Source organism: Oryctolagus cuniculus, chromosome 16, assembly GCF_051225735.1.
Source record: "Oryctolagus cuniculus isolate XC-2025 breed Fujian yellow rabbit chromosome 16, ASM5122573v1, whole genome shotgun sequence".
NCBI classification, from domain to species: domain Eukaryota; kingdom Metazoa; phylum Chordata; class Mammalia; order Lagomorpha; family Leporidae; genus Oryctolagus; species Oryctolagus cuniculus.
Window position 1 is genome coordinate 79,019,651 of NC_142882.1, and position 27,680 is coordinate 79,047,330.

Below are 27,680 nucleotides of genomic sequence, written 5' to 3' on the forward strand. Positions count from 1 at the left end.
CTCTTCTTTCTCGGACTCTTGGTGTCTATCCTGAGTCATCATCACATTATAAAGGCAGTCCCTGGAAAACTAACCCTTCTAGCTGAAAAAAGGGTAATGTCCACTCTTTCTTCTTCCTATTACAAACTGTTACTGCCATGCAAAAAAAAAAAAAAAAAAATGAAATTCTTTTTAAATCCAGGCATTCTAAACTCAAAAGGCAATAAACAGATGAATTTGTGAAAAGCAAGAATTGCTCCAAACTTTTCAGTTAACAGTTAAGGACTTTATGATAATTATAATAAGTTAAATAAAACAGAGAAAAAGATGTACAAAGTGAGTAAGAGAATATCAAATAATTTCAAAAATGAAAACAAAAAAGGAAGCATATAGACATTCCAGAACTGAAAAATATGTTTGTAAATAAAAACTGGGTCAGTAAAATAGCAGATCAGAGGTAGCAGAAGACAGGATTAGTGACCTCCACAAATCCACAGAAAATACCCAAATTAAAACACAACTTACAGAAAGAAAAATGGAAGAAACAGAAAGCATCATAAAAGATATGCATCTTGTATGCACACAATTGGATAGTGGGCAGAGAGAGAACGAGCAGAAACAGGATCTGAGGAGGAAAGGGCCAAGAATTCCCAAAAGTGATCATGCCCATGCCTCACATCATATACAATGACTGAAATGGATCACAGATCTAATGGAAGAATTAAAATTATAAACGCTACAACTCAATGACAAAAAACCCATAATTCAATTTTTAAAAATGGGCAAAAGCATTGAACAGCTATCTCTATAAAGAAGATGCACAAATGGCCAACAAACACATGAAGAGGCTAAACATCAGGAGTTACTCGGGAAACACAAAGCATAAACAGACGCTGTTCACACTGCCGGGGACAGCTGTAACCAGAGACAAACCATAATGCTGTTGACAAGCTTTTGTAGAAACTGAGAACTTCTTCCCACACTGCTCGGAATGTAAAATCGTACAACTACTTTGGAAGACAGTTTCACGGTTCCTCAAAATGTTAAACACAGAATTCCCAGAGAACCCAGCAACTCTCCTTTGTATTAGCTCCTGGTGGATGCTCTAGCAATTTTCCACCAGCTGGGTGACTGAAAGAGTAGAAATGTGTTCTCTCCCAGTTCTTGGGGGCCAGAAGTCTGCTGGCACTTTCTCCAGAGCTCTCGGGAGGAGAACCCATCCCTTCCCTTTCCCTTCCTGGCGGCTGCTGCCATTCAGGGAACTGTGACCACCATACTCCACTGCCAGCCTCTGGCTTCATGCTGCCTTCTCCTCTGTGTGTGCAGAGTTGTTGCTCTGTGTCTGTGCAAACTCCCCTGTGCCCTCCTCTCACTTGTGATGGTTTTTAGGGTCTACCCAGTGAATCCAGGACAATTCCATTACAAAGTTCTTCATGTCATTCCCAGAGACACTTTTTCCAAAGAAGTTAACATTTACAGCCTTCCAGGATTAGGACTTTGTGTGTGTTCCTGTGTGTGTGTGGACGGCAGAAAGGGTGTATGTCATTGTTTTCACTCTGTCATACACTCCTAGATGTACACTATGAATGAGGAAAGAAAGCAGAGTTTGAAATTCTAACTCACTGGTATCAAGTAACAACAAAACGAAAATGAACTTTAAGACATAATTCAATTCAAATGACAAAATGCGCCTAAGGAATAAACTTAGGGTCTAGCGTTTATTAAGAGAGTTCTAATCAACATTGGCTTCCTCTGGTCCTCAAATTTAATGCTGCTCTAAGCACACAATCACACTGAACATTCCTGCCTGCCGATCTCCACTCCTAAATCCATTCCTGCTACACTCCATGTAAGTTAGCAGTGATTGCCTTGCTAGGCAATGTGGTACCCGATCTTGGCTTTGAAGCTGGCTCCTCAACTCCATGCCCTATCCTCCAGAAGCCTGCTTACTCCTAATGACAGATGCTCTCTAGCACCCCTCAGTGAACTCCATCTCTACTGATTTAACTTCCTTATTACAGACGCAGGCATGAGCAGCAGCCAAGTTCTTTCAGTGAGCCCTGATTTAACACTAGCTTTTACTCATACAGAAGTCTGCTCACTGTTTAGTTCAATATTTTGAACCCTTCAAGAGTAACAGTATATGAATATTTACAATAATAATGAAAATATTTTATAGTGTTTTTTATTTTACAAGCCCTTGATCACCCTAGAATGAGTTATAAACAAAATGCTCATTCCAATTCAAAAGTAATTGTTTTGAGTCAATTAGTGCCATAATATTAAGTAGCAGACAATAGTATTCCCATTACCTCAGTAGGCTTGTTCTTATTTTATCAGCATTCTTACCTATGGTAGTTCTTGAAATAATTGACACTTTGTTTTCTAATAGACTCTTGCAAAACTTCAGACTTGCTCCCACAAAATTCTTCTCCAACTTGCATCAACCTAGTAGGATAAAAAGGTTTATGTAAATTTCCACAATATAGTTAAGATTGGTTCTTTTTCCTTAAAGACAACAAATCATAAAAATGCAGATACTTGAAAAAAATTCTAAAGATTACAAACCTATTACAGTTTACTTAACATCAAATGGCAGAACTATTTAAAGAAACAGGCACTCACAGAAACACACATACACCCAGCAGCAATTCAAATATAAATGTGCAATTACGTTAATTTCCATGAAGTTAAACATGATTCACTAATTCATGATTTCTCTGATTATCACAGTTGAATGAATCAAACTGAATAAGACAAGATCTCAAATACTACCTGCTGATTATATCCAAAACAAAGATGAAGTCATCATATTTGAATATAGACAAATCAGTTCCAAGCAAGTAGGTTTTCACTTTCAGCTGAACATCCTGTAAAACCAATAAACAAACAAAAAAATTCAACAAACTCAAAATATAGAAAAGTAGTCAGTCTTTTAGAGTTGCAGATTAAAATGAAGCAGGAACATGTTCCTTCTAATAAAGATTTTGTATTTAGGTCAGTAGTCAACATCTTTATGGGTAATATAATAGAGAAAATTCTCTATATATCAGATACAAACTAGTAATGTCACAGCAGTCATCATTACGACTTAACACAGTTGTATGTATTTCTGTTTAACATAAAACATACACATGCACCTCAAGAATTATATCCTCACACTGGAAATTGGGATTAAAGTCACCAACTGTTATTTATGCATGGGTTGGTTGGTCAGCCCCAAACAATCAGTTCAAAAACAATCAAAGAAAGGGGCTTTGGGCTTAGTGGCTAAATGCACCTCATCACAGAGTGCATGGGTTTGAACCCAGGTCTGCCCTTGACTCCAGCTTCCTGCTAATGCAGAGCCTGTGGGACAGCAGTAATAGCTCAAGTAATTGGACTCCTACAACCGACACAGGAGGCCTGGACTGAGTTTCCAGCTCTGACTCAAGCCCTGCTCAGCCCAGGGCATTGTGGGCATCTGGGGAGTGAACCAGCAGATGGCAGTACTCGGGTTCTCTGCCTCTCCAATCAATTTTTTTTTTAAGATTTTATTTATTTGAAAAGCAGAGTTGTCAACAGAGAGGGAAAGACAGAGACACAGACAGAGACTGACCTTCCATCTGCTGGTCCACTCCCCAAATGGCCACCAACAGCTGGGGTTGGGCAAGGCCGAAGCCAGGAACCTGAAACACCATCTGGGTCTCCCACATGAGTGGCAGGGGCCCAAGCACTTGGACCATCCTCCACTCCTTTCCAAAGCACATTAGCAGGGAGCTGAATTGGAAGTGGAGTAGCCAGGAGTCAAACCAGTGCCCATATAGAATACCAGTGGTGCAGGCAGTTTAAACCAACACACCACAACATCAATCCCTCAAAATGAATCCTAGTAAGTCAAAATACTCAGAATAAGATAACAGAAATGACCACACACAACACAAAAAAACTGATAGCTTTCATGTTTTTCTTTTTCTTTTTTTTTTTTTTTTTTTTTTTTTTTTGACAGGCAGAGTGGACAGTGAGAGAGAGAGAGACAGAAGAGAAAGGTCTTCCTTTGCCGTTGGTTCACCCTCCAATGGCCGCCACGGCTGGCGCACTGCGGCCAGCGCACAGCGCTGATCCGATGGCAGGAGCCAGGTGCTTCTCCTGGTCTCCCATGGGGTGCAGGGGCCCAAGCACTTGGGCCATCCTCCACTGCACTCCCGGGCCACAGCAGAGAGCTGGCCTGGAAGAGGGGCAACCGGGACAGAATCTGGCGCCCCGACCGGGACTAGAACCTGGTGTGCCGGCGCCGCAAGGCGGAGGATTAGCCTAGTGAGCTGCAGTGCCAGCCTTTTTTTTTTTTTTTGACAGGCAGAGTGGACAGTGAGAGAGAGAGAGACAGAAAGAAAGGCATGTTTTTCTTTTTAAATTGTAGCTGTGTTAGAAAGAGGACAGGGGATGGCCGGCGCCGTGGCACAATAGGTTAATCCTCCGCCTGTGGCGCCAGCATCCCATATGGGCACCGGTTCTAGTCCTGGCTGCTCCTTTCCCAATCCAGCTCTCTGCTATGGCCTGGGAAAGCAGCAGAAGATGGCCCAAGTGCTTGGGTCCCTGTACCCCTGTGGGAGACTGGGAAGAAGCTCCTGGCTCCTGACTTCAGATCGGCACAGCTCCGCCCGTTGTGGCCATTTGGGGAGTGAACCAACAGAAGGAAGACCTTTCTCTCTGTCTCTTCCTCTGTCTGTAACTCTCTCAAATAAATAAAATAAAATCTTTAAAAAAAAAAAGAAAGAAAGAGGACAGAGGAGAGAGGAGTGTAGAGGAAAGGAGAGGAGAGGTGAGGTGAGGAAGAAGGAAGAAAAGGAGGGGGAGGGAAATGTCATCTTCTTAGGATTGTACCTATGAGCCACATGGAATCTGTTCTGTTTGTACTAATATCACATTCACATGAGAATTGAAGAGAACTGTGTTGTAGTAATCATCATGCATTTGCTGTGAACCTGAGAATCTAATGTATTAATAGATTCCTTTAAAAAATAAAAATGAAATGTTAAAAACAATTTTAAAAAGCCAAACCTGCCATATTCGTGTAAGTCCATGTTCTAATTTCTTTTTTATGTAGCCACGATCAAAATTCGTTTCTTCAGTACCCATAATATTACTCCCTTCTGAAAATAAAAGATGGCATGGTTTTTAGATTTACTTCAATGTATTTTTGTTTCCCAGACAATTTCAATTTAATCAAAAAAGTCAAAAAGTATTATAAATATATCTTTAAAAAAGTATTAAAGTTAATCCTATTTATGACAGGTTAAAGTTACACTGTGAAATACTAAATATTCTCAAGACCACTCATTCACAACTGACTAGATCTGAGAGTCTAACCAAGCAATGTGGTCCTCAGGTTCTCAACGGCCATATACTATCAGCTGCAAGACCATGATGTCACAGGCTAGGGCCAGGGCATTAAGAATCAATTAAATGAGGCTGGCATTCCACCTGAAGCACCAGCATCCCATATGGGTGCCGGTTCGAGTCCCAGCCACTCCACTTCTGATTCAACTTCCTGCTGATGCACCTAGGAAAGCGGGGGAGGATAGGCCAAGTGCTTGGGCCCTTATACCCACGTGGGAGACCCGGAAGGAACTCCTGACTCCTGGCTTTGGCTTGGTCCAACATGGCCCTTCGGAAGTGAACCAGTGGATGAAAGATTTCTCTCTCTCTGTAACTCTGCCTTTCAAATAAATAAAACAGATTTTTAAACCAATTAACTCAATTACCAATTAATGTGCATACTAACAAGAATACACAACATAGAACTTCTCAGTGAGGTCATGAGGGCCACATTTTATATTTTTCATAATGCATAAAGATTTACTCATTCCAGATCATCTAATAATGTGCAGTTCAACAGGTAAGATCAATAATCTGCCTCACAATTTTCCTTAAGAACAACAGGGACTATACAGACATTTATGTTTAAAAAAAAAAAAAAAAGTGTGCCTCGCCTCTGTGTGACTAAACCAAGGAGGAAAACTGAATCCACTACTACTATCATCTCGCCTTGGGCTGCCAGGGTGTCTGCTGGCAAGGGGTAAAGAGCCCTTGCTCAGGGCCAGCACCAGGCACATGCCTCCTTCCCCTCAGAGCACTCCCCGAGTGTCACAGGAGGCAGCTCTCACGGCCAAGGACCCAGCAGCTATGGCAGAGCACCTGAACTAGAGCTTCAGAGTTTTACTTTAGAACCTTTAAGTGTTAGGACACCAAATAGTACAAAAAATTACTACAGAGCTATAGCATGTGAATTCCAGAATCCTCTTACAGGGGTGAGAGTGCAGGACTGGGTACAAATCGCCTGGCCTGCAATGCCAGCTCAGGGTCCACTCTTATCTCCACTTTTTCTTCTTTCTCTCCCTTTCCTTACCTTCTCCTCCCCAACAATATTTCTTTTTTGTTTTTATTTAAGATTTATTTATTCATTTGAAAGAGTTACAGAGAGAGAGAGGGAGAAACAGAGAAAGGGATCTTCCACCCGCTGGTTCACTTCCCAAATGCCTACAACAGCCGAGGGTAGGTGAGGCTGAAGCCAGGAGACAGGAGCTTCTCCCACATGGGTTGCAGGGGCGCATGTACTTGGGCCATCTTGGGCTGCTTTTCCAGGCCATTAGCAGGGAGCTGGACTGGAAGTGGAGCAGCTGAGCTCGACACTAGAGCCCGTATGGGATGCCGGCATCAGAGATGCCAGTACAACCCACTGTACCACAGCACCATCCCCCCAACAATATTCTAATGAAAACCCATCCATAGAATCCTCCTCTCTCATTTTTTGCTTTTTGTTTACAGGTTTCCTATTGGTCAAAGATGAATATTAATTTATGTCTTCTAAACCTCTGAAACCCTATGCTTAATCCAACTGGAAGACCTGGGTGTTCCCTCTACCCACACTACCACAAAAATTAAGCAATTCAGAAAGGCGAAGTTATTGGACTAATTGGATTGAACAGCTACATAAAGCAGTATGCAATATCAAAAGCTGTGCAAGATAATTTAATTTGTCCATTATTAAACAAAATATTGACAAATCCCTTATTCATTTAAAAATACTTTGAATGCTTAATCTTAGCTATTGTTCAAGGGTAATCATTTAATAGATATATAACTGGACAGATGAAGTAGTTTAAATAGGATGCCTAGTAAATATAAACATTTTTTAAAGATTTTTTTTTTTTTGACAGGCAGAGTGGACAGTGAGAGAGAGAGAGAGAGAGAGAGAGAGAGAGAAAGGTCTTCCTTTGCCGTTGGTTCACCCTCCAATGGCTGCCGCAGCCGGCGCACTGCGCTGATCCGATGGTAGGAACCAGGTGCTTCTCCTGGTCTCCCATGGGGTGCAGGGCCCAAGTATTTGGGCCACCCTCCACTGCACTTCCTGGCCACAGCAGAGAGCTGGCCTGGAAGAGGGGCAACCGGGACAGAATCCGGCGCCCCGACCGGGACTAGAACCCAGTGTGCCGGCGCCGCTAGGCGGAGGATTAGCCTAGTGAGCCACGGCACCAGTGAAATCATCTTTTTTTAAGAAATTCTAAGTTCTGTTGTATTCTTGGGAAGGGATTTGTTGATTCAATCAGTAAGTCTCAGAATCTAGATTTATAAGTACAACTTGAGAATTAAAAAAATAACCCTGTACTAATAATAAACATTTAGCATTAATTTCATAGTACATTTGTACAGGTCAATGTCTTAACTAGTTTAAAATTTATTGTATTACAGAAAAAAAACATTTTTTAAAAAAAGCTATTTCCCAACAATTCTTCCCTAAGGCTATCAGCACTGGTACTACCTGCCACTTGAAGAGTCCTGTGGCCCCATTAATCCCCAAAGCTAACGGAGCTTTGTGGTAGCTGAATCACTTCCTTTGCTGAACACTGAACCTACAGCCAGCGTAAGCCCCAAAAGCATGACTGCCGCTCCTCTTTTTCCCTACTCTAGAAATGCGGCATACTTATAGTGCAAACCAGGTCTCTCCTACCAGCAGCCGCAGCGGTATCCGCGCCATCGTGCTTCTCATGCCACTCCATTGTCCTGTAGTAGCTGAGCATGACTTCCCAGAGAGCTTTGCACAGGTCTGCAAGGCAGGGAATGTAGCTGTCTGGTATGACGTGCTGAGGAAAACGCAGAGCCAATTTGTAAATGATTGTGTTTAACACAGTTAGACAAAACATTATGCGGTCATGAACTCACTAAAAATCAGTGATAACTAAGAGGTTTTTCTACTGACATGCCAATGGTAAAAATTGTTTCTTCAAGTAATTATCATTTCAACATGGCTTATCACCCTTTAGCAACACTGCACCACATACTGAGAATCAAATTTTAGACACAGAGCCATAAAGTCTTTGAGAAATTATAGCATAAGCAAGTGTTGGCCTAAACATCAGCATCATAACATAATGGATTTTTTCAAAGCAATGCTTCTAAATCTGCAAATACCCCTTTATATTTATCCTTGGATGCAAGCCACACTTGCGATAACAGAATTCATATTTACAATTCAATCATTTCATTTGTGTAAATTAAGTAAACACCTTCAAAATTTTATAAATTCCTGAAATCAAATGGATATCAATATTCTATATTGGATAATAATGTTTTAAAGTAATATTCTATATAACAAGGCTGCAAAACAGTGGAACCCCAAACCTCCTCCTTAATAAAAATACATGGATTTCCCCTCTTTATCCTTTGTAAAAACAACTCACTTGCCATTCTGCCCTTTTTTGCTATTCCACTTTTGCAAGCTTCCCATCTGTCATAAGGTAATATTTGTGGCATCATTTGAGAGTACTATATAGCCATGAGAAGTAATTTTGGGTAATTTTTCATAGTTAATGTCATAATCACTATCTTTAAAATGAATAGGTCTAAATCCTTCCCCCCATTAATTTTCAATATATGTCATTACATCTGACATATCTATACCACACACACAAACTGAAAGCCAATAGCAATTAGCAAGGCCAGGAAAAGGCTACAAGTAGATGGCAATAAAAAGCAAAAACCACAAAAAGTTTGGGACTGACTGTAACCATATAGCCAAACAAAGTTACTCCTCTACAGGCCAATTTCTCTTTCTCAAACTCAACTTTGCATAAATTTATATTTATATTATCATTTTTTTTACAGGCAGAGTGGACACTGAGAGAGAGAGAGACAGAGAGAAAGGTCTTCCTTTACCGTTGGTACACTCTCCAATGGCCGCTGCAGCAGGCGCACTGCAGCCAGCTCACCATGCTGATCCGATGGCAGGAGCCAGGTGCTTTTCCTGGTCTCCCATGGGGTGCAGGGCCCAAGCACCTGGGCCATCCTCCACTGCACTCCCTGGCCACAGCAGAGAGCTGGCCTGGAAGAGGGGCAACCGGGACAGAATCCGGCGCCCCAACTGGGACTAGAACCCAGTGGCCGGCACCACAGGAGGAAGATTAGCCTATTGAGCCGCAGCGCCGGCCATATTTATATTATGCAAATAAATTTAATCTAGGTATATCACAACATTTGTTCTGGTAGTAACGGGAAGGTAAGGTGAGTCATATTTTTCCCAAAGAAAAATTATTACTATCCAAATAATTGCGTTATAGTCCACCAATTAATTTCTGCTATCCTTGTCACAGTTTAACAAGCCAGAAAATTGAAACTTGGATCTACTACTACTTTTGCTATTTTCACCTTATGAACTTACAATCCAGTAGTAAGACAAGACCTGCCTATTCTTTTTTTGTTTTTTAAGATTTATTTTATTATTTGAAAACCAGAGTTAGAGAGAGAGACACAGGGAGAGAGAACGGGAGAGGAAGATAGAGAGAAAGAGAGAGAGATCTTGCACACACTGGTTCACGCCCCATGTAGCTGCAACAGCCAGGGCTGGGCCAGGCCAGCCAGGCCAAAATCAGGAGCCAGGAGTTTCATCCAGGTCTCCCACACAGATGCAGGGGCCCAAGGATTTGGCCCATCTTCTGCTGCTTTCCCAGGCACGTTAGCTAGGAGATGGATCAGAAGTGGGGCAGTCAGGACTAGAACTGGCACCCATATAGGATGCCAGCAGTGCAGGCAGAGGCTTAACTCCTTAAGCCACAACACCAGCCCCTCTCATTCCACTATTCAGCATTCCAATCAATCTACTTGATTAAAACAAAAATGATGAAATTAGCTTACCAAAACCTCAGGCTTGATTATAAATAGGTTTGTCATTTCCAAAAATAGTGCAGGGATTGGCACTTCGGGTAGCAGATAAAGCTGCTGTCCGCAGTGCTGGCATCCCATGTGGGTGCCGGACTGAGTCCCAGCTGCTCCACTTCCGATCCAGCTCTCTGTCTGTGGCCTGGGAGAGCAGTGGAGGATGGCCCAAGCATTTGGGCTCCTGCACCCACATGAGAGACCTGGAAGAAGCTCCTGTTGTGGTCATCTGGGGAGTGAACCAGCAGATGGAAGACTTCTCTCTCTCTCTCTGCCTCTGCCTCTCTGTAATTCTGCCTTTCAAATAAACAATAATAAAATCTTTAAAAAATCTAAAAATAAATATAAGTGGCCTGAGTTTGAAGCACATAATGTAGGAATATCATCTTTTGAAAACTGCTTACGTGCCAAGTAAAGCAGTAAATATGGGGGGGGGGAAGGAGGCTGCTAGAGTTAGTTTTTTACTTCTTATTATATAATTTACTTTTAGGCCCATCAGAAATCTCTATTATCAAATCCCTATAAAATTTCAGAAAGATGGTTTTTATATTGCAACATCAAAATGAAAAGTCTTAAGGGACATCCTTAAGGCATTATTCAGGCATTATTCCCTAAATAGGTTTGACACTGTTATCGCGTCCCAGTCAGCATAAAGGGAACAGGTGTTTTGGCATTCTCACAGCAAACTCTTGGCCCCAGCTTCCCCCCCCGCCCCCCACACTGACACAGGGATTCTGAAACAAACACAGCAGGGTCAGTGTCCTGAGATGACTGCTGTTGGCTGTGAGCTCACATCTCCAGACACTCCTGCTTTATCTCAAAGGCTGCTGGTCACAACAGCACCATCTCAGGGGCTAAAGACAACTGCGCATCGCTGAACTCTGGACCTCAATGAGCTGAACGTCTGAGCCCGACTGTATATAATCCCTCCAATCCCTAATTCCCTCTGTAAGTGACAAGCTGCACAAAATGTAAGTATCTGAAGGACTTGTTAACCACGGGAAATCAGAGAGGAGGTACCATATGGAGGAAGGAATACTGAGCATGGAACATGCATGAGCTTGGGACCCGGTCATGCAACCTACTTGGTCATAACTCCTGCATCTCTATCTTTAGTTCCCAAGAATTAAAAGTAACTTATTGAGTCTTCGGGAAGCTTTAAAAACTACAACTCTCTATAATTAAAAATTTTCCTTAGCTTTAAGCAAAGCATTCCCTGTACCTGGCTGGCTTCATTCATCATGTACACAGTTACAGGATGGGCATCTGGCCTGGCAGTTACGACACCAGTTACAATACCCTCACCCTGTATCCGAGTGCCTTGGTTTGAGCACCATCTGGGCTCCTGATCCCAGCTCCCTGCTGATATGTACCCAGGGAGACTGCAAGCCCACTCAAATGGTCAGGTCCCTGCTGCTACCAGGGGTACTTGGGTTGAGTTCTCATCTCCTGGCTTCAGCCTAGGCCAGCTCCAGTCATTGCAGGCACTTGGGAGTGACCCAGCAGATGGAAGCTCCCTCTATCTGGCTCTTTACCGCTTAAATAAATCAAACACATTTTTAAAAAAGGAAAAAAAAAAAGTATTTTCTTTAAACAACAAGAAATCACAAATTTCTCATCTACCAAGTATTTTTATCATTAATGTTAAATACGTATATACACATAAAGACATGCAATATGTGTGATATAAATGATCGCAACATGGAACTAAGCAGCACCCATTAAACTGGGGAATAAGGTTCTCCTTTAGCACCATTCCCAGGTCTTTTTGATGGCTGTAAATGGCCTTTACAAAACAGATAATACTATAAAACAAGCAAAGCATTCACAATTAGAATAATTATTTTTCAAAGTTGCAAGTGACAAAATGCTGATCTGCTGAGATCACAAGAAGAGAAGTATTGAAATACACAAACACTATCAAATTAAGGTTAGGGTTTTGTGGCAAGTTTCAAAAATACTTTTCTAGCAGTAAATTAGTTTTGTGTGCCACCTTCTAAGAAGTAGATGGGCTCTTTCAACTGTTATTCCCAATTACCACCCACCCCAAAATTACCCAGCAGTGTCGGTGTTGATTGCTTCAGGGGTTCATAGATTTGGACACTAGAGAGGCTTTGCCACATGCAAGCCAGTTTCGAGTGAAGAGAGCACCTCTCCATGTCCAGCGCTGAGAGGAAGGCTGGTTCTCCAAGTGACTTCAGCCCTGAGCATCTGTTCCACGGGCACTCATCAGACCCAGGGTACCTGAGAAGCAACCAAACTACCATTCTGACACATAAATAAACCAAGCCACACAGGCCACTGCTCCTTTCCCCTGTGTGCTCCTGTGTTCCTGATGAAACCCAAGACCAAAGTCAAACACAGTTGTCTCCTCTTAACAAAAATGTTCAGTTGTTCCTTCCTTAGGAAACTTAAAGAGCTGTGTTGACATCTCCGACAGTTTACGCCATTTGAACTTTTCTTATTCTACCTCTGGTCATGACTAATGTGACCTTACCAGATTATAAATTCTTCCAAGTCTTATTTATCCTTGCTGCCCTGAACTAATCATTGACGAACAGAAGCTGGAAAAGGACAAGTGCAAGGGGCACACTTAGGATGTAAGAGTGCTAAGAGAATGCAGTCCTAGGTCTTCTCACTACATCAGCATCCACAAAACTCTAACAGGTTAGCAGATCATTTTGCAAGGAAAATAAAATTTCAGACCCTTCAGAATTCTTGACAATCCAAAGAACAAAAACCAGGGAAAAAGGAAAAGATGGATAAATTTTCCTTACCAATCTTTTGATCATTAAATTTCAATTTTAAAAACTATCAAAAGGCCAGCGCCACAGCTCAATAGGCTAATCCTCTGCCTGCAGTGCCGGCACACCGGGTTCTAGTTCCGGTCGGGGCACTGGATTCTGTCCCGGTTGCCCCTCTTCCAGGCCAGCTCTCTGCTATGGCCCAGGAGTGCAGTGGAGGATGGCCCAAGTGCTTGGGCCCTGTACCCCATGGGAGACCAGGAGAAGCACCTGGCTCCTGGCTTCGATCAGCACGGTGCGCCAGCCGCAGCGGCCATTGGAGGGTGAACCAACGGTAAAGGAAAACCTTTCTCTCTGTTTCTCTCTCTCTCACTGTCCACTCTGCCTTTCAAAAAAATAAATAAAAAATAATAATAAAAAATAAAGAATAAAAAACCTATCAAAAGCACGTTTTATTTTACTTTAAATAGCAAGAAATTAGTATATAAATTTATAAATTCGTGTCGCTCCCCCTCTTCGTGGAGGAACGACACAGGACCCTGCGCTGTTCTTTTGTCTGCTCGGCCCTCCTCTGGTTTGCTGCTGGTTCTTCCCGGGTTGGCTACCATCCCTTCCACCTCCGTGGAAGGGCGGTTCCCCCTGCCACTTTCCCCACTTCCACGGGGGAGCGGCACACCGCCGGCCGGCTCTCTCGGGGGCTGCACAGGTGTTCCTTCAGATAGATGTTCCTGGTGCATGTTGTCTCTCTCCTCCTTTATAGTCCTCTTCCACCAATCCCAACTCTGCTACCCACACGCCGAGTACGCTGCTCTCCTCCAATCAGGAGCAGCTCCTGCAGCTTGTCAAGTTGGTGAAAGGCAGCTGGGTAGAAGCTGTTTGCTCCTCTCCCGGCGCCATATTGTGGGAGAGCAGATGTATAGAATAAGTCTTAATTCCGGTAACTTAGTCTAGTCCGAGTTGCTCCCAGTTGCTCCCCACAATTCGCATATAAGGAAATTAGCCAGGAACTAAATATATATGTGATAAGCAAAAATCTGAGACATGAATACTTAAACTAAAACTGACCTGAGCAAGGCTTCAAATAATAATATTCCTTGAAATGAAAGGTTTCTTTCTAGGGCAAAATATTCAGATATTTTACATTCATCAAGAAAGGAAAGGCTCACTCACCTACCCATCCAAATCAATGAAATTAACCACAACAGTCTGTTTAATTTCCTGAGCATCCCAAATATGCCTTCATGAAAAGCAACACAAACTATTCTGATATGCTACCTTCTGGTTCCTGACAAATAAGCTACTAAATAGCAAGTAATCAGCATTCATGCATTAAGAGAAAGAGATAAAAGCAGCCACTGCTGATGAGGAGTATAAATTGAAACACACTTTCTAGAGGCAATTTTGGAAATACTAACCAAGGCCTTTAAAATGGAAAGCCTTTGACAATGCAATTTCATTTCTCATGATTTCTCCTAAAGAAATAATTAAATGGAGTGCAAAGATTTAGATTGAAGAATATTCACTACAGTGTTGATCATAATGACAAAAGCTGTAAATAACATCAGTATCCAAGAACAGAAAACTAGTTAATTAATCCACAGGATTGTCTAAACTGAAATGCTGCCAGGTCATTAAAAGTTATGCGGGTAGCAAATTTACTACAATGGAAAATTGTTCATAACACAGCAAGGGAGAAAAATATTATAAAACAGTGTGTACAGTTACTTTTAAGGGCTACTTGCTTAAACATACATTAAAAGAACCAGATTGCATGCAGACACATATCATTTTTATTTTCTTCCTCTTGCTAATCTCTTCTCCTATAATTAATGTTTTGTTGTGTAATTTAAAATACATGTACTTTTAAGGATAAGCACATTAATTAAAGATTCCTTAATGTGAGCAACTACATATATAATCTGTATTATGTTTAACTCTATGAAGACTATCAGTGACATACAAATGTATAAATAACAGACTAGCTTACAAAGTCAGAAAACAGGACCCAGCACTGTGGTGTAGCAAGTAAAGTCACCACCTGTGATGCCAGTGCCAGTTCGAGTCCTGACTGTTCCACTTCCGATGGAAGATCAATCTCTCTCCCTCAATCTCTTTCTTTCTTTTCTCTCTGTAATTCTTTCAAATAAATAAATAAATGTATATTAAAAAAAAAAGGTCAGAAAATAGTTAGAAAAGGGACAAAGTGGCAATTAATTTTATGGAGAATGCAAAACAATTTTGTCCTGAACTTCCTGGCAGCTCACTGTCTATAGTAAAGAGATCTGGTACACTCTCATACTATCGAATGAGAGAAAATATATAAATTCTTAGGAACAGAAACACATTTTTGACTCAAAAGAGAAATTTGTCTTTAGATTTTTATACGAATATCAAAATGGACTATCTTTAACAGGGGTCTTACTAATGATACTTACCGACTCTCAAAAAATTAAGTACCAAGAGATTTTTAGTTACAAGAATGAAACTTTAAGTCTTGAAGGATGGCACACCTGACTAGCCTTCCGTCATCCTCCCCTGATGTATGCATACTAAGCACCTATAAACGTGTGTGGCTCAGAGCAGGTGTCCAGCATCGGGCTCCTTTCCCCCACCGCTTACTCAGGTGTGAATTTTGTCCACACTGTTCCAGCTGGAGACAAACAAGGCAATCCTTGGGCTGATCACTTCCAACGGGCCAGTCACCATGAAATTACATACTGAAATTCTTTTTAGAAGTGTTTTTTAAAATATAACCCAAAGTATTACCACATTACCAAGTTCATTTCAAAAACACACTTCAAAGCTCATTAAGATCATTTGGAAATCAACAACTGAAAACTGGCTGAGAAAACTTCAGCTGGCTTAGTCAACTCTATTATCAAAAAAATTATTAATCAATAACATTCTAATTAGCATCTTGAAATAAGCTCCCCAGGGAAACCATCAGCCTGTCAAAGACATGTTATTAAAAAAAAAAAAAAAAAAAAACCTTCTACGAATACTTTATAAACTTTCAAATAAACCAGAAGGTGTTTCTCTAGAAGGTCACAAAGAGCTTTCATGTGGTATCTATAAATCTCTCCACAAACTGGTATAAACATGTAGTACACATCAAAATGTAAATGCATTCACAAATGAGGCTTCATTTTTTAAGTAAATTATCACTATGTTATCACTATAATCCTTTAAATTGTCTCATCCAGAAATGAAGTTGAATTCTCATTTTATATTTTTCTAAGTATTCGCCATTTATTTGTTATTTGGACTTCAAAATCATGTACACATTTAACAACAACAACAAAAAAGAACCTAAATGACTGGCCTAAAAATAGTAAGCTAATAAATTCATGAAAATAGGGAAACCAGACTGAAAGATAAACTATAAAAAAAAAAACTATGTTTCTAATTTAGAAAACATGGATTAGTAGAGGAAAAAAATACATTCAACTGCAAAATTATTTCCAAAAGTTCAAAACCAAGAAAACTTATAAACTCAGCAATGCTAAAAGAAAATAGGTGTCAGAAATTTCTTAAAGGGATAGGATACTGCTAGCCTTAAGAACTCTGGGTTCAGTGAACCAGAGTTTAAAAATAAAAAAGCACTAATTTTGCCCCAGACTTCTTTGCGTGGGTATTTAAAGAAAAAATAATAATAATTAATCCAATTTCAATCTACTCATTTAGGACAATATCTTAGGATGTTTTAAAATAAACTATGGGGGTGACTGTTAGGCCTAGTAGTTAAGATAATTATGGACTCCCATCAGAGTAATTGGGTTGGATTCCTAGTTGTGGCGTCTTACTCCAGAATCCTGCTGATGCAGACCCTGGGAGGTAGCGGTGATGGCTAAAATAACAGGGTTCCTGCCCTAAGTGGGAGGAGGCCTGGATTAAGTTCTTGGCTCCCAGTTTTAGTCCCAGCCCAGCACTGCCACTGCAGGCAGTGGGAGAGTGAATCAGTGGATGGGAAATGTTTTGTCTGTTACTCTAGCTCTCTGCTTTTCAAATAAATAAATTAAATAATGGGAACAGTGCTGTGGCACTGTAGGCTAAGTCTCCGTCTGTGGCGCCAGCATCCCTCATGGGTGCCAGTTTGCGTCCCGACTGCTCCTCTTTCAATCCACTTCTCTGCTATGGCCTGGGAAAGCAGTAAAATATGGCTCAAGTGCTTAGGCCCCTGCACCTGCATGGGAGACCTGGAAGAAACTCCTGGCTTCTGGCTTCAGATCGGTCCAGCTCCAGCCGTAGAGGCCATTTGGAGAGTGAGCCACTGGGTGGAAGACCTTTCTCTCTGTCTCTCCCTCTCTCTCTCTGTAACTCTACCTCTCAAATAAATAAATAAAATCTTTAAAAAAATTTTAAGCTAATTAATTAAATGATATTATGAATAAGGCAAACCGAAGATTACCTTTTTTATTCCAATCTCTTTTCATTTAAAGGAAGCACAGTCATTCCCTGTTCACAGGAACTGCATCTGCTTCCTACTATGTTATCATTCCTTTACCTTAATTTTCAATGTTACTTTTGAACTATTCTTATGATTATAATATCCATTCAAAATATTCTGCTGTGCAGAGAAAATACACGGTCACAATGCCTGGGTTCACCTTTTTCATTTCCAAAATATTTCACAGTCAACATTCTTTGCACGTCTCCAGGGGATTTTACTGTTTCCCGCTTGCCCAAAACTCTATGCCACATGCGTTCTCACATAAGTATGTCTTCAATAATTATTTTCAGTTACTTTTAATGAGGGGCTAAAATGATCCCCCACTGCCACATATTGAAAAGTTAAGAGCCTTACACTCTAATACAAAGCTCCTGCATACATATCTCCCTTGCCCAAATTTTGAAATGCCAGTCATGCTATTTGTTCTCATCAGATAAATACTTAAATTTCCTTTCATTAGCTTCTTTATTCAACTTTATAGGGTCCCTCTATTTTTCTTCTCCTGAGCTAACCATTTCCTTTTATAGAATCTACTTGCTAAATGTTCACAACTTTTCACCAAATTAAATAATGAAGAAATAGGACTGGTGAGAAGTAATTTCTTCCTACTCTTATCTGGTTTAACACATAAAATACAATTTAAAGAAATGAAATAAATTAACACTTGATTAGGCCTCAAAAAGATAGCTGTACACCTGTCTTTCCAAGGCACCACTGTCTAGAAGTTCCAGTGTGACCTCTAGATGGGCTGGAATAACTTCTGAAGTTACCCAATTTTTTATTAAAAATAGTGCCAAAGAAAATGAACTATTTATGCATCAAAATCTTTACCTTACGAAGTTAACTCCTTTCTTCAAAAGAAATTTCTCCATGAAACCACTAACATTTGCTACTTATCCCCATCACTTTAAACCCAAATCACCTCAACTCATGTTTTAGCACAGCTCAAATAAAAAGCAAAGTTTACAACTGTGTTGGGTGAACATTAACAAATGTGCCTGCTGTTCCGTGCATATGTTTTCTATGACTAAGCTCTGGTATATTAATAAATCATTTCGCTTCTTAATTATATATACCTCATATCACACATACATGGATAATTTCATGATGATGTGCCAGAAGTTTCTCAAGGGTAATTTTAACAAGTGTGTGCTCACATTGAAATGAAGAAGCACAGGTTGTTTGTCATCTGATCACTTAAATAGGCACAACTATTTCCAAACGTCAGCTTACTTCAAAACAGGAGGGAAATTCAGAAGAAACATAACAGTATGTTAAACATCTTGAGCACAAATTGTTATTCATAAAAAGTTGTAAGTCAAGAATATCTGCATCTTCAATTTAGGGGAATACAGAAGACTTTCTTAATAAGCATGAGCACAAAGGTCTTTGACTTTTAAAAGTGTATAAAAGTCAACAAAACACCATATACACATACGCGCACACACACATACAAAAACACACACGATTTAACTGCAGCAAAGAAGATGGAAGGACAAAAGCCTATTTCACTTAAAATGTTTTAGTTACTAATTCTGCTTTAACAGAAAAATGGTTAATTTGCAATAAGCTACCACTTACATCATCTACTAGTGAAAATAACATTAACAGAATCAAAAATAAATGTGACTGGATATTTAATTTTAAAGTACATACTATCAACTTAAGAACATTTATGAATAAGAAAATAAACAATTTCAAATTATTAAAATTTAGGAAATGATGACTATACTTGAAATAGACATTTAGAGATGTAACTGTATGATTATGTCACAATTAAAGTCCATAATCATAAAATGTAAGAAAATACTCTACATGATTTATGAAATTATTTGAAAACATTTCAACCTATAACCTTCCCTTTTCATTGACTTAATCTCTAATTTTATATCTACATATATAACATATAATTTCCCTTTTCCAGAATATTTGTTGTACTTCAAGTAAGAAAACTCCAGATGCCAAGATATATGACCAGTGCTTTTGACTAACTCCATGGAGAATGAAGATTAGCTTAACTTCACACTTACACCTAGACACAATTAAAAGAGTAGATATCTATTTCTTAGAACTGTTAAAACTTCCTTTGTTGACATTACAGAAAACTCAAGAATGTTCGAGATTTAAAGAGAGCAGGGTAAACAGTGGTCTCCACATGTCACATCTAGTGGTCAATCCTGTAACATGCCCACTTCCAGACACTCAGCAGCACCTGACACGTGCTCATGCTCCGTCCTTCCTCAAACGCTTCCTTCTCCAGGCTGCAGGGACACCGCCATGCCTCTTCTCTTAGCCAGCCAGCTGCTCTTCCTCAGTCTCTCCTGCCCTAATTCCTGATGTCACAGGCCACCGCCTCTCTCAGGTCTTCCTCATCGCCCTGTTCCTCAGCAAACTCCTAATCCAGTATCATGGCTGACTACTCTCACATCCACAACCTCAGGTTCTATCTCCCCAGTTTCTTTTATCAAACTGCCTCCTCAGCAAGTCCACCTGGATCTCTAACAAACAAAACCCATCACTTTCCAATGCAGGCCTGCTCCTTGCCAGCCTTCTCTGTAAAAGCAAATGGCACTACCACTCAACTGCCACTGGTTCTTTTCCTCACACACACTGTGAGACCTTCTTCACAGAGCCCAAGCTGGTCCACTCCCACCTGCTCGGTTCTATTACCTAAAGACCTATGAGCCTTCAAGAATGAAAAGGAAAAACTGGTTACGAAACAGCACAGAAAGATTGAGTGGAAGCCTGTAGGGAAAACCAGCAAAGCAGTTGCTCAGAAGCACCCAAGATGGAATCACAGAAGAAAATTCAGGGCCCGAGGGACAGGATTAAAAGAAGCCATGAGAAGGCAGAGTCCATTTAAAAGCAATAACTCTTCAGTCTTGGCAGCCATTATTATTTGTGTCAGCTTTCTTGTTTCTCTAGGAAGAATAATATGGAAGGAAGGAAAAAAAAAAAACAAAAACAAAAACCTGGGAAACCATTTGTTTTTATTTTAGTAGCATCTTCCAATAGCAGGTGTGAAGAAAGGGGAACATGAATGTAAAATCTGTGAGTGAGATATAAAAACAGGAATTCGGTGACTACGTACTGTACAGAGATCTTTATACTGCAGCTTTTGGAATTTCGTATCTGTATTGCACGCACAGAGCTCCACGTAACCAAGAACGACTTGAAACACAGTATTGTGAATGGCTTGGGTGAAGTGCATATGAAGTTGATCCATTGCTGTCTATGGAAAGAAAAACATACAGCATAATTTCAGTATTTATTACAACATGATTTATTTATTAAAATGAAAAAATTTCAACCGATTGAAAAAACTCAAGGGAAAAAACCTTTCCAAATTTAGCTATAGAACAAAGATCACTACTATCCCCAGGATGGACTGTAGTCTGCACATAACCCAAATCACCGTGACAGTGTCCCACTTGAGAGAAATCTGCATGACCAATGCCATTCTGTGGCTCTGCATTTACAGCCGACACTCAGCCCGCTCTTCCTCACACATGCCAGGCCTAATGATGGCTCTGGATGTGCCATCAGATGCTCGTTCCCTTACGTGATCCAGGGCACTTCTCTATGGTTGCCACCTCCGAGAAACCTTTCCCGACTATCCTCTGTAAATCAGCACTTCCCCTCACTCTACCCACTCACCCTGATTTATATTCCATTCTACCACTTGTAACTACCTGACATCACTTCCATTCATTTCTTTTGTTTTGTTTTGTTTTGACAGGCAGAGTTAGACAGTGAGAGAGAGAGACAGAGAGAAAGGCCTTCCTTCCATTGGTTCACCCCCCACAAATGGCTGCCACGGCCAGCACTTCACACTGATCTGAAGCCAGGAGCCAGGTGCTTCCTCCTGGTCTCCCATGGGGTGCAGGGCCCAAGCACTTGGGCCATCCTCCACTGCACTCCCGGGCCACAGCAGAGAGCTGGACTGGAAGAGGAGCAATCGGGACAGAATCTGGCGCCCCGACCGGGACTAGAACCCGGTGTGCCAGCGCCACAAGGCGGAGGATTAGCCTAGTGAGCCGCGGTGCCGGCCTCCATTCATTTCTTTAATGTTTATAGATCTCACTGGAAGGTAAAATATATTAGGGCTTGGCCGGCACCGTGGCTCACTAGGCTAATCCTCCGCCTTGCGGCGCCACCAACCCGGGTTCTAGTCTCGGTCGGGGCGCCGGATTCTATCCCGGTTGCCCCTCTTCCAGGCCAGCTCTCTGCTATGGCCAGGGAGTGCAGTGGAGGATGGCCCAAGTGCTTGGGCCCTGCACCCGCATGGGAGACCAGGAGAAGCACCTGGCTCCTGGCTTCAGATCAGCGCGGTGCACTGGCCGCAGCGGCCATGGAGGGTGAACCAACAGCAAAGGAAGACCTTTCTCTCTGCCTCTCTCTCACTGTCCACTCTGCTTGTCAAAAAAAAAAAAAAAAAAAAAAGATATATTAGGGCTCATACAGAGGCCCCTGGAGCAATGTACACAGTAGGTAACAATTTTCAAGGAATGTAAGACTTAATCTTATGGGGAAAATTAGAAGTTATCCCAATTTTGAAGATCTTTAAAAATATTCCTCAAAATTTCAAAGTGTCTTTATTGTTTCCAAGGTACAGGCCAAGACATGAAAATTAGTAAAGAACAACAAACTGTCAAAATTCTTTAATGAGATTTCAAAAGGTTAATAGAGTTTGATAAAGCCTTAAATTTCCTTTTTAGAGAGAGGACCACTGAAGGGAAGAAAACCTTTACACTCATCATGTTCAAGTGTTATCTAGGCAAATATATAATTCTGGACATACAGAAGACACAACTTTCACACCTTGGCCCCTAGTGCAAGTTTTTCAAGGAAATCTTTGGGCATTAAGAGTATGGAAAGCCATGATAATGAGAAAAGTTATGGCATTCAGTGAATACTAGAATAATAGAACCCCATGAAAAATCCGATAAATGCAATGGACCTCTTTTATAGGTCAATGCACAAGAGTTACATATTATCTTAAGTGGTTGTGGCTGGCCAGTCTAGAAACCCATGAAGGCCCTAACTAAGAAATCATGTTTCTGGATCAACAGCTGTGGTAACAGAGAATACATATCATCTGCCAATGAATTATTTTATAAAACACTTTGTTTTTAGATTTTTGTTTGATTTATTTTGAAAGACAGAGACAAAGATATCTCCCATCCATGTTGCACTCCCCAACTGCTTCCAGCAGCTGGACTAGGCAGGACTGAAGGCAGGAACTAGGAACTCAATCCAGGTCTCCCATTTATGAGGCAAGGACTCAAACACCTGGGCCAATATCTGCTGCCTCCCGGGGTGCCAGGACATGAACCGCATACTCAGATGTGGGAAACAGGAATCCCAAGCACCATCTTAAACACTGTGCCAACATCCACTCCTATGTTTTTTTTTTAAGATGTATACAATTGTGAAAATACTGGGCCTGAAAATTATTTCTTAGTTCCAAACATTTGTAATGTTTTAATTACACTACATATACTCAATTTATGCAAATTATATCACTACCATTAATTCGGCATAAACATGTACTTTATTAAATGAAACGTCATAAGAATATTACATTAATAATATTCAGATCTAAAACAATCTTCAAGGTCAGGAGATTCCTGATTAAGAAAAAAAGCAAACATCCTTTTGAAACTAACCTGTGTTTTTCCGAGCAGTCGATAAGCTTGTTGAACCTTGGTATAATGGTTAATGTCAAAATTCTTGCAGATTTTAGAAAGAGCCACATCCAATTGCTCCTAGGGAATTAAAAGAAGAAATGAACAGTGATTAAGACATACTGTTTTCAAGAAAATATTTGGACTAATCTCTCACTTGTAATTAATATCTAAATATATTTATTATCACACTGGATTTAGTAGTCAAAAACAAGTTTAAATGAAACAGAAATAAATTGGAGTTGTAGTTTATTAGCAATTATAATCTACTTTACTAAATATCATTAACATGTGAGTTTTTATACCATGAAACCTATGTCTACTCTTTCCAAGGAAACAAAATAGTTGAACAGTTTCTAAAGAAATTTTATCTTTACTGAACTTTATATTTCGTCAAACATCTGGTAATATCTTACAACTATATGAACTGATTTCAGGTAATACTGAAAAGCAATCTTTCTGTAATCATTGACAAGTAATTCTCAAAAAAACCCATCGACCTTGAAAGTACACATCTCGAGGTTTAAGCTTTTCTATATAAAAGCACTATTTGTTTATGAACTTCTATTTCAATTATTTCATTTTTATATAACAATTTTTTACAGAGGTGTAGAGTAGTATTATATGTAGACAGTAAAGAAATACTGAGCTCTCATAGAAAATCATCATTAAAAATATTCAGAAAATTTTTTACTTTAGGGATTAAAAGCATTTGTTTCTGTGATTATCAAAAACTTGGCCTTCTTGCAGTTAGCAAAGAATTACTTGTGATCAGAAACTACCTTCACAAGACTTTTGAAAGCCTAAACTCAACAAAATAAAAAGCAGAAGAAATCAAATAATTCCTATTAAATTTACTGAAATGAAAACCCTGCTTCGCAAAGACTGCCAAGGTGAGAGATGAACTCCGAAAATGTGTGTGGGAGGTAAAAGGCTTCATATTCACAGCAACACATTTTTTCCCTTCCTGTTTCTAGATTTTTAATGCACTGATGAAATAACTCTACTATGAGAGTTAGGACTCTGTAGGAGAGTTTTCATCAACCATTAATTATGGATAAACTAATTCACTAAAAGAGAAGTGGTTGATAAAATATAATCAATACATGAAAAGTAAGTTGGCCATTGGATATACCCATGACTGACTATATCCCTGTTTTAAGGTCCCATAATTCCAAAAGTCTTATTAAGCTTACATTTAGGTACTCCAAATGAAAAACAACAAATTGTAGTGATCTGGAAACACCAGTTAGGATGCCAAACTTAAAACACAATGTTGCAGTTGTGCCATTCAGAAAAAGCTTGGAAAAGTCATTTATGACAAAACTTTTTTTTTAACTTTTATTTAATAAATATAAATTTCCAAAATACAACTTTTGGATTATAGCAGCTTTTTCCCCCCATAACTTCCCTCCCACCTGCACTCCTCCCATCTCCCTCTCCCTCTCCCATTCCATTCGCATCAACTCATTTTCAATTCTCTTTATATACAGAAGATCAGTTTAGTATATATTAAGTAAAGATTTCATCAGTTTGCACCCACACAGAAACACAAAGTATAAAGTAATGTTTGAGTACTAGTTATACCATTAATTCACATAGCACAACACATTAAGGACAGAGATCCTACATGGGGAGTAAGTGCACAGTGACTCCTGCTGTTGATTTAACAATTGACACTCTTATTTATGACGTCAGTAATCACCCTAGGCTCTTGTCATGAGTTGCCAAGGCTATGGAAGCCTCTTGAGTTCACCAACTCCAATCTTATTTAGACAAGGTCATAGTCAAAGTGGAAGTTCTCTCCTCTCTTCAGAGAAAGGTACCTCCTTCTTTGATGGCCCAATCTTTCCGCTGGTATCTCACTCACAGAAATCTTTCATTTAAGTCATTTTTTGCTTTTTTGTTTGTTTGTTTGTTTTTTACCAGAGTGTCTTGGCTTTCCATGCCTGAAATACTCTCATGGGCTTTTTAGCCAGATCCGAATGCCTTACAGGCTGATTCTGAGGCCAGAGTGCTGTTTAGGATATCTGCCATTCTATGAGTCTGCTGTGTATCCTGCTTCCCATGTTGGATTGTTCTCTCCTTTTTAATTCTATCGGGACAAAACCTTCTTACCTCAATTTGCTCTAAAGTGTCTTGCAGCTTTGAATTCAGTTCACTAGTAAATAAAACAGAGAGTTAGATGTGCCCATCTTTTTTTTCTTTTCTTTTCTTTTTTTTTTTTTACAGGCAGAGTGGACAGTAAGAGAGAAAGAGACAGAGAGAAAGGTCTTCCTTTGCCGTTGGTTCACCCTCCAATGGCCACCGCGGCCGGAGCGCTGCGGCCGGCGCACCGCGCTAATCCAAAGGCAGGAGCCAGGTGCTTCTCCTGGTCTCCCATGGGGTGCAAGGCACAAGGACTTGGGCCATCCTCCAATGCACTCCCTGGCCATAGCAGAGAGCTGGCCTGGAAGAGGGACAACCAGGACAGAATCCGGCACCCCGACCAGGACTAGAACCTGGTGTGCCGGCACCACTAGGCAGAGAATTAGCATATTGAGCCGCAGCGCCGGCCAGATGTGCCCATCTTTAAAAAAGACAATCTAAGTACTAAATAAATACATGTCAGCTGCATAAATAATAAACATAATCAAGAACCAATAGTATGAACAGTATGATGGGCTGCTGATTCTATAGACATCCAGTAAAACAAGAGAAAGAAATACAAGGGAAAACATTAGAGTACAAAATAGATAAGATCATTATTAGCAGCAAAATACATATGAGCAGAAAATCTTAAAGAACTCATGGATAAAACTGAGAACTAAAGAATGAAAAATTATGGCAATTTTTAAGATAAAAGTATAATTAAAAAGTAAAGTTTAAAAACTAAGATTAATTTCTATATATTGGGAACAAATGATTAGAAAATGAAAATTTTTAAATACCATTTAAAAACAAATACCCAGAAATACTAATAAGAGTACACAATGTTTTATTCTGCTCATTTAAAATTCTAAACAAGCAAAATGTTAGTGACAGAAGGCAGAACAGGGACACCCAGAGACAACGCGGGCAGGCAGGAAGGTTCTGGGGCACTCACAATGCTCTCTGTCTATTCCTCGGTGTGTCACATGGCTATGTTTACTTTGCAGAAATTCACCGAGCTATACATTTAGCATATGAAATTGAACCTGGGCTTATTTGTCTAATTATCTGTAGGTCAATTTAAAAAACAGAATTGACATTAAATTATTATATCTCATTACTAAAAAAGATTTATGATAGCCAACAAAATACAATCATATGGAAAATATTTAACAAAATAGATTGAGATTCAGTTTTTAAAACAGTAAGAACAAGTGAAAAATGTAATTTAACACACCAAAATCTGAGAAAGTTTTCCACAGCTGTTATCTGTGATTATTAATTTGGTTCTTGAATTCCTAGCAGCCAGAGTATAATAAATAAGGAAGGCCACAGTACATGATTTCATAATATTATCCATATTATTCAAACAACTCAAGAGGGGGAATAATCAAAACACAACAAAGAAACTAAAACCATTTTTGCTGACATTAAGTTAATTCTGCCTATCTTGATAAAGTGGACTTGTTGTCTCCTAAGGCATAACACCTCTAACAATACCCTGGCAGCACATCCAGTAACAAGTTCCTTGTACTGGCTTTTGACAGAGTCTCTCAGTGCAAGCTGAGGAGGCCACACCAGAGTAAGACATAGAGACACAGATAAACAGAGATAGATAAATCAGTCTGTCAGAAAAATAAATCCAATAGAATATAAGTATCCAGTTTTTGATAGTCTCAAAGATAAACGTCCAAAAATCTAAAGGAACTGAGTCACTGTTTTACAAATACTATTTATCATAAGCATACTTTAGACTGAAGTTGAGGACTGGAGATTATATTCCCTAGTAAAAACTAAAAGCAAAACAATATCCTTCAATAATCAACTATATAGGATTAATATCTTATTGAAAAAAATTAAGATCTCTAAGCAGGAAATTATGCCAGAAATGCAATCAAATTCATATACAAGTTAAGGGAGTATTTGTAGGAAGCATTTTAAGATTTTCCTTGGGAAAAAAAAAATACAGGCCAATTCCTGTCCAAAAAACAATGAATGAATGAATGAATGAATGAGAGATAAAGGTTTCAAAACACCATACCGAAAGGACGTTAAAAAGAATTAAATAAATGTTTCACCCAATCCCTCATACTCTAAAACAAAGGATGCCTATATAAAGAGAACGTGGTACACAATAGAATACTATGGAGCCATTAAAAAGGATGAAATCCTGGGGCCTGCACTGTGGTTTAGCAGGTAATGCCGCTGCCTGCAGTGCCGGAATCCCATATGGGTGCCAGTTCTAGTCCCGACTGCTCCACTTCCCATCCAACTCTCTGCTGTGGCCTGGGAAAGCAGAAGATGTCCCAAGTCCTTGGGCCCCCTGCACCCCTTGAGACCCAAAGGAAACTCCTGGCTCCTGGCTTCGGATCGGCACAGCTCTGGCCTTTGAAGCCAATTGGGGAGTGAACCAGTGGATGGAAGACCTTTCTCTCTCTGCCTCTCCATCTCTCTCTGTATAACCTTGACTTTCAAATTAAATAAATAAATCTTAAAAAA

At 40.0% G+C, this 27,680-nt stretch overlaps 1 protein-coding gene across 5 annotated transcripts in view; it reads right to left on the reverse strand.

Annotated features, from left to right (window-relative positions):
- The window catches only part of VPS50 (VPS50 subunit of EARP/GARPII complex), a 119,511-nt gene that overhangs the window by 50,099 nt on the left and 41,732 nt on the right, over nt 1-27,680 (reverse strand). For 3 of the 5 annotated variants that reach the window (XM_008261723.5, XM_070059817.2, XM_051852990.3), the window contains 7 exons: nt 25,170-25,212; nt 23,034-23,132; nt 20,456-20,596; nt 7,970-8,102; nt 5,020-5,111; nt 2,755-2,849; nt 2,329-2,427 (listed from right to left, as the gene is read on the reverse strand). In XM_008261723.5, the coding sequence (XP_008259945.1) occupies nt 2,329-2,427; nt 2,755-2,849; nt 5,020-5,111; nt 7,970-8,102; nt 20,456-20,596; nt 23,034-23,132; nt 25,170-25,212 (702 nt within the window). Of the gene's footprint in view, nt 1-2,328; nt 2,428-2,754; nt 2,850-5,019; nt 5,112-7,969; nt 8,103-12,947; nt 13,087-15,349; nt 15,444-20,455; nt 20,597-23,033; nt 23,133-25,169; nt 25,213-27,680 lie in introns of those variants that run through there. The other 2 variants (XM_089316158.1, XM_089316157.1) reach the window with 2 other exon arrangements.